The sequence below is a fragment of the Aethalodelphis obliquidens genome, unplaced genomic scaffold (assembly GCF_003676395.1).
Source record: "Aethalodelphis obliquidens isolate GAN/ISIS:26980383/991018 unplaced genomic scaffold, ASM367639v1 scaffold42, whole genome shotgun sequence".
Taxonomy (NCBI): domain Eukaryota; kingdom Metazoa; phylum Chordata; class Mammalia; order Artiodactyla; family Delphinidae; genus Aethalodelphis; species Aethalodelphis obliquidens.
The window spans coordinates 12243572-12255049 of record NW_020837986.1 but is presented as its reverse complement, the minus strand read 5'-3'; the positions used below and the strand labels follow the sequence as shown (position 1 = coordinate 12255049).

The 11478-nt window shown below is 51.0% G+C and overlaps 1 protein-coding gene across 1 annotated transcript; it reads left to right on the top strand.

Moving 5' to 3' along the window:
* Window positions 1-3464: 3464 nt before the first annotated feature.
* LOC113605322 (uncharacterized) lies at window positions 3465-11200 on the top strand. The gene is given in 8 exon segments (XM_027078593.1): window positions 3465-3573; window positions 4615-4831; window positions 7122-7226; window positions 8252-8383; window positions 9183-9267; window positions 9381-9444; window positions 9888-9980; window positions 10772-11200. Coding segments are annotated over 8 exon segments (999 nt in total). The 3' UTR covers window positions 10966-11200.
* Window positions 11201-11478: the final 278 nt, after the last annotated feature.

Here is an 11478-nt window from a genome sequence, read left to right as displayed (position 1 = left end):
CCTGTGGGTTAACTTTCCCATTTTATAGATGAATAGACTGGGGCTCAGAGACAGACAATAATGATGTCTTGTACCTCTCTGTGTCCTTCCCAGGGCTTCCCTTTCATGGAGGAGACCCCCAGGAAATCTCCCTTCTCTCAGCAGAGATTAGTCCATGAGGTAAACATACAGAATTCATGGTGCTCCAGCCAAAATCTTTCCTCCTATCCTGTTTAGAGAGGCCAGATCTTGGAAGGGAAGGGAGACCTCTGTGCTTCCACCAATATCCGGCACCAGCCCCTAGTGACTCAGATGAGGAAATTAACCCTAGAGCCTTTCTCTGCTCAGGCAGGGGGACAGCACTTGGCAGTAATGTTGAGACCCAATTGACAGAAATGAGGGGGACCTGCCAACTTTTAAAGCATCTTCCAACCAAAACGTCCATGATGATGATGATGCTGAGATCCTAGAATAAGTACATCCCATCTGAAATATGGCACCAAACCATACTAATATCAGCCATTGACTTATTTATTTATTTGATTGCACTGGATCTTAGTTGTGGCTCATGGGCTCCTTGGTTGCGGCTTGCCAGCTCCTTAGTTGTGGCTTGAGAACTCTTAGTTGCGGCATGCATATGGGATCTAGTCCCCTGACCAGGGATCAAACCCAGGCCCTCTGCACTGGGAGCCCGTAGCTAACGTTGCCCTAGCATTTCCTGCATAGCTGTTGTCTTCCAGAACCAGCCCTTTCATCATCAGCCCCTCTGTGCCATGTTCCAGCCCAAGAATGGAGTTTAACACCTGCCCTAACCACATCTCTGACTGTGAAAGGGAAAGGAATTATCCACAAGGAAAATCTAAAAGCCGCCTAGAGGTGAGTCCTGCCCACCACTGAGATGACTGCACTGGACAGCAGTTAATGAAGGAGTGGATGCTGACACAGCCAGCTACGTGCACTCACAATGGTGGCATCAAGATTCTCATGGAAGAGGAGGTCTGCAGAGCAGTTTGGCTGGGAGTGAGGACTTGAGGTCTTGGAGCTGCATTACATAGTAACACCAAATTTCCCTTTCACTGGATGGCCAGTTTCCTCTCTGGGCTCTGATTTCAAATCCCAGTTTTGCCACAGACATGCTGTGTGACCTTGAGTAAATCACTTAACCTCTCTGAGTCTCCATTTTCTCATCTATAAAATGTAAATTAAAATAAGCAACTTTTTTGGAACATCCACATGAATTGCCCCAATGAATGTTCACAATACCAAAAGACATAGATGGATTATTATTCCCATTTTGCAGACATGAAAAGTGAGGCTCAGGAGGGAAAGTAACTGGCCAACATTTACACAGCTACTGAGTGACAGTGGGGATTGAACCCAGACCTATCTGGCTGCAGAGGCATGGCATGGGTGCCATATATGGAAAGAGCATGGGGAGTGGCCACAATGTGGTCACTGGGTCCCTCCCAGGCCTGCCTCTAGCCCTGCTCTCCTCTACACACACCCCAACATACATCCTAACTCCCTTGGGTCCTGTGGCTGCTACATCCTGCAACAGGAGCCTCCTCGGGCCCCTCCTGAGAGCTGGAGGCCCTGCCCCAGGCTCCATAGCACTGATGTGGCTCCTAAGGGAAAGGGCCCACCCCCAAAACCACAAGGCCCCCACCTACTTCCTCCCTGGGGTCTGTTGGCCCAGGACTAGAACCTACCCCTAGGACCCCAGTGACTAGCCCCATCAGTTTTGGCCAGAAGCCCCTAGCCTTCCGGTGCCAAGAGGACCCCTCCCTCCTCTGAAGGGCTCCACTGAGCACAAACCGGCCAGGAGGCTGGACTTCCTGCCATGTTTCCACCCACCCGAGCTTCAGAGCTCGGTTATAAAAGTTGTGCCTTTCTGAGAAGCTAGTGACAGAGGCCCAGGAGAGATTCTGGACAGCCCTATTCTTGGAGAGGTAAGGACAAGGAGGCTAACATGGGCATTTCGCAAATATTTCTTAAGTACCTACAATAATGTGGTGATGTGGTGCAGAGATTCTCAGCCAAACTGGGTTCCAATCCAGGCTCTGCAGCCACTACCTGTGTGACCTTGGGCAAGCCATTTCTCCTATCTGTGCTCATTTCCGTAAAATAGGCCTGCTATCAATGACCCCAGACCGTTATGGTAAGGATTCAATAATGCAACAAAGCTTGTAAAGCTCTCGGCATAGAGCCTGCTACATAGCAAGGACTCAAGTAAAAGTCGGGGCCAGTATGATTCAAGACTGGTACGAGATGGAGACAGCTGGGGGACGGTGTGAAGTACTAAGGGCAGGAAGGGAGGAGAGACCTGACTTGGGTGAACTGATGAAGTGCCTAACATGGGCACTGGCTAAACACTGGTTGGATGAGTAGTGGATGAATTTAAGATCAGCCTGGTAGCAGAATATGAATAGTTAATGCCATGAGTACACATTTCCCAATCCAAAATTCACATTTGCAAATAAACAAGAAACTTTCTTTTTTTTAGGACCCATTTTAATCACTGTTTTGAATTCCTGCCATCAAGCAAAAAAAACTGGATGTTGCTGATTTGAGACAATGCCAGGATGTTCTCAGGCACTCCAGAGTAGGCTCAGCCACTCTGGGGGCTTTGCCCAGAGGCAGCATTTACCCTCTGGGTAGTGCCTTCATGGGCATTGGGGTGGGGATGTGGTGGCTCCTTAACGGGCCCTGCTTACGCTGGCATCTGCCCTGGACGTGTCTGTATCTAGCTGGCCTCTGCCTTGCAGTTCCAAAGGCTGCATCTCCTGGCAGCACACCCTTGCCCACCTGGAGCGCCCCCTGCCTGCAGGCTCTGGGGTCCCAACTATGCCACTTGGCCACCTGGGCTGAGGCTCAACAGGCAGGAACCGGTACAAACGTACTGTTTGAAATACTGAAGTATTTCCCTACTAGTTGGTAAAGAGCCATGACTTTAAGCCCCCCAGGTGCCTACCCTGGCCACTATGGAGCTTCCCCCAGGACCCCCAACCCTTGTCCTCCTCAAGATTCAGAAACCTCCATGGTTTTAATGTCTCACAATGTCGCACAGCCACATTAACAGCTGTTGGGCACACTGCTTGCTAAGTGCTTTGTGCATATTGAGTGCATTCCCCACAACAATCTATGATTGTCCCCCATTTTACAGATGAGAAAACTGAGGCACGGAGAGATCAAGTAACTTGCTCAGGGTCACACAGTCTGGAAGTGGCAAAGCCCAGAATTGAAGAGAGCCCACTTGAGAGGGAAGGACATTTCAGGCAGAAGGAACCGAAAGCACTAATGTGAGATGGTGGGGGTAAGGCTGTGTTCAAGGACTAGCAGATCTAGAGCGAGGGGGAGAAGAGAGGGAAAGAAAGCTGGAGAGATGGCTCTAGGAGAGGCAGAGCTGGGAGAAGCTAGCCAGTGGCTCCCCAGTGAGGTGGCCAGTGGGGTTCCCAGCTCTGTGTCCCCAGGTCCTGGCCAGGAGGATGCTGCTGTTCTGGGGGTCACTGCTATGCTGGGGGCTGCTGCCCCAGGCCCCGGGGGAGGCCCAGCACCTAGTCTTCTTGCGCTTCAGCAAGGATCAGCTGGAAACAGGTAGCTTTTTAAGGGGTGGGTGGCAGGAGGCAGGAACTCAGGGAAGAGCAGGGGTGGAAGGTGACACCACCTCCCTGCTCAAGCCTTTTCCTCTTCTGGCCTCCCCATCACCAGCAGCAGAATTTGCCTTCCTTTGCCCAGAGCTGACCCCATCCTTCCTCTGCTCTAACACTTGCTGTGGCTCCCTAGTACCTTCAGGAGAAGCTCCAAGCTCTTCATCCTGGTTTTCAAGGCCCTGCCTCTCCAGCCTCTTCTACCACCACCTGCCCTGACCGCCCCTATAGACTTTCCAGCTTCCTTCCTTTGCTTGTGCTATTCTTTCTCCCATTCTCAACACAATGGATTCTGATTCACCATTTAAGGCAAAGCTCTAATAGTCCCAGTTTCCCCAGCAGGAGTCTCCTTCCACTGTGTTCCCACAGCCCTTTGGTGAAGCTTCATCTATGGCCTTATCCAAGCGTACTGTACTTGTCCTGTCTGTCTGTCTGTCTTTCTGTCTCTCCCTAACTCTTGGCTGTGAGCTATTTTTTATCCATTCACCTCCTTCCCCATTCAACACAGTCCAACCTCACTGATCTTTCTGTTTCATATACTCACCAGGCTCATTACCACCTCAGGGCCTTTGCATGTGCTGTTCCCTCTGTCTACGTTGCTCTCTCCCCAGGTCTTGCAATAGTGGATTTCTCCACTTCATTCAGGTCTCAGCTCAAATGCCTCCCCTTCAGAGAGGCTCTCCCTGACTACCCTATCTAAAGTAGACCTTCCCCCTAGTCATGCTCCAATCCGACTCCATTTTATTTTCAAAAATTGCCTTGCTTGCTTATCTGAGGGCTCAATTGTTTTCTGTGCCCGCCCCCCCCCCCCCACCCCTGCTCCTAGAATGAACCCCACGGGCCCTGAGCCCAGAAGAGAGTAAGTGCTTCATAAGTACCTGTTGCTAAATGACTGTCTAAATCGCTGGCTCGGGGCAGGTGCTGGTGGGCCTTTGTTGAACGACTGAATGAAAGGTGAGCCCCACCCTGAGGAGGGCCTTGTCCTCAGACATTTCAGGCCTGCTCTCGAAACACCATGTCCTGGACCGTGTGGCCAGGATCCCTGTGATGGGGGCCACAAGTGAAGGAGTCGCCATCCTGGACCACCTGCCCTTCGTAAGAGAAGGCCTCTCCAAAGAGAGCAGTGGGCTTGATCTGTTGCTGGTCTGGGACCTGCTCTCGGGGCAGAGCTTCCCCCTGCTGGGGGAGCTGCTCCAGTTGGGTGGGTGAGTGGCCTTCTGGCTTTTCTTCCCCCTCAGAAACAGTGTTCTCACCTTGTGGGTGGGTAGGAGGCCCCAGCGTCGTCGGAGCTTTTCTCCAGCCTGGAAAGCCCTCAGCAAGTACATTTTTATTGTCCCTAAACCTCTTGAAGCCACTTGAAATCCTCCAAGGAACAAAGCAGAGTCTCAACCAGGGATCTTAGCCTGGCAGCCCTCCAACCCTCCACATTCAGCTTATGCCTGGGTATTGCAAACTCCCATAGTATTTTTTTAATATTTTAGTGACTTGCCAATATATAAAAATCTGGAGTGTTTTAATAAAAATCCAGATTTTCTGATTGTATTAGTTTGCTAGGACTGCCATAACAAAATACCACAAACTGAGTGGCTTAAACAACAGAAATTCAGGAGACTAGAATTCTGAGATCAAGGCGTTTTCCATGTCTCTCCCCTAGCTTCTGGAGGGTTGCTGGCAGTCTGGTTTTCCTTGGCTTGCAGAATCATCACCTGATCTCTGCCTTTCTCTTCACTTGGCAATCTCCCTGGTTGTGTGTCTCTGTCTGTGTCCAAATTTCCCCTTTTTATAAGGACACCAGTCACATTAGGCTAGGGGCCCACTCTACTCCAGTACGATCTCATCTTAACTACATCTGCAACAACCCTATTTCCAAATCAGTTCACATTATAAGGTGGGGATTAGGAACTCAATATATGAATTGGGGGACTTCCCTGGTGGTCCAGTGGGTAACACTCCATGCTCCCAATGCAGGGGGCCTGGGTTCGATCCCTGGTCGGGAAACCAGATCCCGCATGCATGCTGCAACTAAGAGTTCGCATGCAGCAACTAAGAGTCTGCATGCTGCAACTAAAAAGCCTGCATGCCGCAACTAAAGATCCCGTGTGCCATAACTAAGACCCAATGTGCCCAAAATAAATATTTATATATATTTATATATTTTTATATATATATATATATATATATGTATGTATGTGTGTGTGTGTGTGTGTATATATATATATATATATATATATATATATGAATTGGGGGGGTGGAAGGCAGACACAATTCAACCCCTAATAGCAACTCTCTCTATAACAAAGATCTGGCCACACCTGGCCTGACCTCCCACGTGGCAATCATTGGTGTAGGATCTGTAGTCCCTAAGTCAGTCCCCAGACACCTCCTCCTCCACTCCCTTTACATTACCTGCTTGGCCCTGAAGGCAAATGAGTTGGAGACTTCTGGCAAAATAAGTACCAACATAAATGAATGATATTTATGTAGGTTGGGGCAGGGGTTCCTGCAGGGTCAACTATGTAGCCACAGGTAGGCCTCCGAATCCATCCCCCAGAATGAGGAGGGAAAGCCAGATGGGTCCTAAGATGATAGAGTCCAGAAGAAGTTTTCTGATGGGGGTGAAATGAAATGAAAAGCTAGGGCCTGGGGTGGGTAGGGGTGCTTCCCAGAGAGGCCTGGGAGGAGGGTGCTGGGCCCAGCACCCACACCTGCCCCAGCCCATTCCAAGGCCTAGGACTAGCCACCACTCACCCCTGCCTGTGCATTTGCACCACCTCTACTCACCCATCCTGGCACAGGGCATCAGCTTGGGAGGGCCGTAGGAAAACCCCCACATGGTCCAAGTCATTCTTCAAAAACCTCTGGAAGGTGCCATGGTGGAGGCAGGCATACAGCCTTTGGGGAGCCCAACCCATCCAGGTCTTCCTCCAGCACTGGAACTTGTTGCTGCCCACTCCAGTGGGCACCAGGTAAGTCACCAGCTTGTATCTAATGTTCAAAAAGTACACAAAACCCTGGGTTCCTCTTAGCTCAGGGAGATGCGAGGACCTGAGGCCATCATGGGGAGCAGAAGTTTCACGTCCTCCTTCTTGGATGCTCAGCAGGGCCGGTGGTCCCTGAGTGGAAGGCGGTGGGATCACCAGCCGTCTTGCTCTCTCTGACTCCTGCCTGCTTGCGTCTTTTTTGCAGAACCCTTATATTTGAATTCAGACCTGTTTAATGTGCACGGACAGGTCCTCCACTGTATTCTCCTCATTTTGTAGAGGGTGACACTGACGCCTGGAGAAGGAAAGGGACTTTCCCAGGTCTTCAAGGCTTAGAGGCTGTAACTAGAGCCCAGTGTTCTGCAGCTGGGCTGAGGGTCAGGGAAGGGGTTGTCCCAAAGCAGCCCCCACCCCTCCTGGGGTCTGCCCCTATTCTAGCCAATACAGACACACTCCACAGAGTCACAGGGGCCTTACCAGGCCATACAAACAACACCCCCCAACCCACTCACAGGTTGGTCACAGAAGATGCCAAAGGCCCTGATGTCACCCTACAAATCCTGAGTGACAGCTTGCTGCAAGTCACATTGCGAAGCAAACTGTACCTCTCGCTCTAGAGGTGAGTGTGTGCTCTGGGGGCTTCCTCTCCACCTCCCTCGGTTGCCATGCAAGGCTAGCAAAATTCTGCTGCCTATGTCACCAAAAGGGTTACAATAATCCTTTCCACTTGGGCATGTTTCAAAGTCACTTTTTTGTGATGGGGAAACTGAAGCACCAAGTAGGAGAGGGACCTGCCCAGGATCACACAGTGAAATCTGCAGCAGAGGCTGAGATAAAACCCTCTGACTTCCATGTCAGGGGACATGTGCCCCATCTGAGTAAAAGGCACATGCTTTCATGGGATGATCCAAGGAGGGTCTGGTTCAAGCTCACCTTGGGGTCCACCACGCCTGGACGCCAATCCCACTTACCATCCAGGCAACTTGAGTAAGGGTGTCTGTCCTCTGGGCCTCATCCACAAAGTGCTATGATCAAGTCCCCTACTGCCCTTGGCTGTTATAAGAGTTCACTGCTAATCTAAGAGCTCAGACCGCTCACTAAACTGTGGAAGATGATGCCAACCTGGGGTTGTAAACACAACAGCCAATAAAGGGAGTGATTTGCACATGAAACAGGAATATTCTTACATGCCCCTTAGGAATATGCCCACTGTCTTTTTTTGTGTGTGTGAAAGATGGCATTTTTTGTCTAGCTTCCCTTTTTAATAGAAAAGTGAGCACAAAGAAATATTTTCTTCACCCGGATGTGGGCACAGAGAAATATTTCTCTGCTATACAATAAACATATCATCACCCTTATAATGATGTGCAGTAAAAATGCAGCTTGACCCCTGGCCTGGTGGGGACTGTAGCAAACAGGAGAGGATGTGGCCCATCTCAAGGTCACATCAGCCGCCTGTGAGGATGCTGGCCGAGAGTTTCCAGATCTTTTAGGTTTTCCAAAGTTTGAACCCTGTATTTTTAATGAACTCTTCCAGTTTTTCATTTGAGCCCTCCAGACAACTGCAGGCCCCACCAGCCTGTGACTTCTGGACTCAGTCTTGGGCTGCGGCTTGGAGCCTGCCCAGACATGCTGCCCCTACAGGATCCTGCGGTTCAAAGTCACCAACAACATCTGCATCGGGGTACGGCTGGAGCAGACGGGGAACAAGACCAATGTGGCCTTTGAGGAGTGCCACACCCCACCAGGATACCTGAGCACTGAGGTTCTGGAGCAGTGAGTACCTACCCCCCACCACTCCTGCACCCAGCCCTTCACTGAGCCTCTCCCCAGAGAGTCTCAGTCTTAGGCTGCCTCTCCCCAGCCTAAGCTGTCTAGAGTGACCAAGGGTGTCAGGGACACGGTCATCTCCAAGACCACCAACTGTACACACCACCCATCAGTATCTCCTGCCTTCACATTGAATGTTATGGCCAAAGTGTGCAGCCACGCAGGTCAAACCTTGGCTTGGCTGCTCGCTAACACCAGGAGCCCTGGCCAAGCTATTTGGCTTCCAGGAGCCTCAGTTTTCTCACCAATAAACAGGATCACAGAACTCAGCCAGCACGGGGTGGTTGTGGGGAAGAGATGAGCTAACCCCTGTGAGCTACTTAGCACAGAACCTGCCGCATAAAGTGGCCATTGCTTATGATTCTTAATATACCTAACAAAAAAGCCACCTCCTCCAGGAAGCCTTCCATTAACTTCCACTCTGGGATTTGAAAATCCCAGAGACCTTTATTAGAGAGAGAAATAAAGCAAGAGAGGCATAAAGGGACAATCAGGAAGAAATAAAGTGGAGGAGGGCAAAGTCTAGAAGAGAGAAAGCAAGAATGGGAAACAACAGAAAAGGAAAGGGGAGAAAGAGGAGAGAGGAGAGGAGAGGGACACCAGGCGGGGAAGGAAGCAGCCACCCTGAGCTTCCCTGTTCACAGGCCCACTGGGGCTTTCCTCAGCCCTGCCCTGGACTCCCCTCTCTGGCCTCAGTCTCCCCTTCCATGGTGTCTCAGACCCCACCTGCTCTCCCCGCCTCTAGGATGGACCCCCTCTGGGTGAACAAAGCTCTGGGTTTAGTGACAGATGTCCTGGATGAGGCATTGCCCTTCCTCCTACAGAAGATAGTAAGTTGCTCATTCCCCCCGCCCCACCCCCTGAGAGAGGGGTGTGACCCCATGGGACAGCCCCTTGATCTCGCCCTGACCTCAACAATGACCCCCTCATGCCTTCCCTCCAGGGGTGTCCCCTGGCCACAGCCCTGCTCAACTCGCTGCTGGAAGACCTGTTACACATCACTCTGAGTTCGTAGCTCCCAACCAAGGAAGGGGCTTATCTGCTGTCCCCCTACTGTGTGCCAGGAACTCTTCTAGGCTCTGGAAATATGATGGGAAATAAAACAGTCAAAGCTTTCCCACGGGGAGCCTACTTCCTAGAGGAGGGGGAAAAGGGCATTATGCCTTATGACCTTGGTAAATCACTTCCCCCCCCGAGCCTCAGTTCCCCAGTCTGTAAAATGGGATTAATCACAGGCTCACAGAATGGACTGTTGTGATAATACATAAAACCTGGCACAGAGTTATGGCTCAATAAATGCTCATTGTTACAAGAAGCTGAGGCCCAGCCCACAATGAACTTCAAGCTAAGCAGAGAGGGAGAAGAAATTTCTTGCTGCTTCAGTGCCTCTCCATGCCCTTCCCTCCATCCCCCAGGGAGGCTGAGCCCCAGTTCCATTTCCTCATTGCAGCCCCAGCCATCTCCGGCCCGGAAGATTTCCAGCACTATGTCACCAGCACAGAATTCATGGAGGAGGCCATCCTGATGAAAGTCCAGGTGAGCAGCCCCTGGCCAGGGCAGACCCTCTGAGGATGTCCACTGGTCTGGGGGAGAATGGGCACAGAGGAAAATGAGGTGGGGCTTCTCTGGATAGGAGGCAGAGGAGAAGGAGCAAGCGAAGGAAGTGGTGGGCAAAAGAGGAGGAGAGAGGGGAAGGGAGAAGAAAGGGCAGACCAGGCAGGCCCCACCCTCTGGAGCTCACACTGAGCCTGGGAAGTCCCGCTCAACCCTGGAAAGGTGGAGAGGCCACGGGGCTGTATGTCCCACAAGTGAAAATTAGGCTCCAACAAAAGGGCAGGTGGGGTGGCTCAGGAACGGCAGGACCGCATGTAACACCCAGCTGGAAGGGACCCCTCAGATGGGGAAACCAAGGCCCAGAGAAGGGATGAGGCTGGCTGCCCCTCTCCTCCATGGGATGGTAGGAGGTGAGTCAGGAGGACAGGAGGATTTGAGTGGATAGGAAGGAGGCACTGTTAACAAAGTCACGGAGAAAAGAATGGGGTTACATGAGGGAGAAGCAAGGAAGCGTAGCTCATGGGTTCAAAACCCAGCTCCACCTCTTACCATGTATAGGATCTTGAGAAAGTCACTTCACTCCTCTGGGCCTCAGCTTCCTCATCTATCAAATGGTTTCCGTCTCATGGTGCTGTTGTGAGGTCAAAATGAGATTGTGCCTGTAAGTGTTCAGCGCTGTGTCTGGCACATACTGAACCCTCCATATGTTAGCTGTAACCAGTTTTTGCCTGAGGAGACTGTTCCCTCTGAATTTCTCCTTCCTCCTTCATTTTTCTAAAGCTTATGACCCCTGCAGCCCAGGCCAGAGAGCCCCAAGGCCTGACCACCTGGCCCCCAAGCCCCTCCCAAAGTTAGCCCCGGGCAGCCTGGCAGACCTGGTCTTTTCACTGCAAACCTACAATGACATCCTGTCCTGCCTCTACACCAGCAAGGAGATACATGTGAACCTCCAGGACCCCATGGTGAGTGTTTGAGAAAAGAAGTACATTACTGCTCTACTTTTCACATGAAGAAACCAAGGCCCAGGTGGCATAAGTGCCTTCCTGGGTGGGCCTAGGTAAGTCACTTCCCCTCTCTGGACCTCACCTGGAGAACTCTTATTCAGCTTTCAGAACCCAGTATAGAAGTTCCTTCTTCTGGAAAGACTTCCTTGAACACCCCTTTGTTGTTCCTCTCTTCATAACATTTATGCTACAAACATGTATTGAAGGCCTACTGTGTGCCATGCCCTGTGCGCACAGGGTCCCTGCCCTTTCACAGATCAAAGTCTACTGGAGGAATAGAAACTGAACAAGAAAACAGATAAATAAAATAATGTATCTTATTTATAATAAGCAGAGCAATGGATCAGCAAGTGTGTGGTGGAGGTGAGAGAGCTATCCTGGACACTGTAGTCAGTGAATACATCTCTGAGGAGGTGGCCTGAATGGTGGCAAGGAGACACACACACACACACACACACACACACACACACACACACACACACA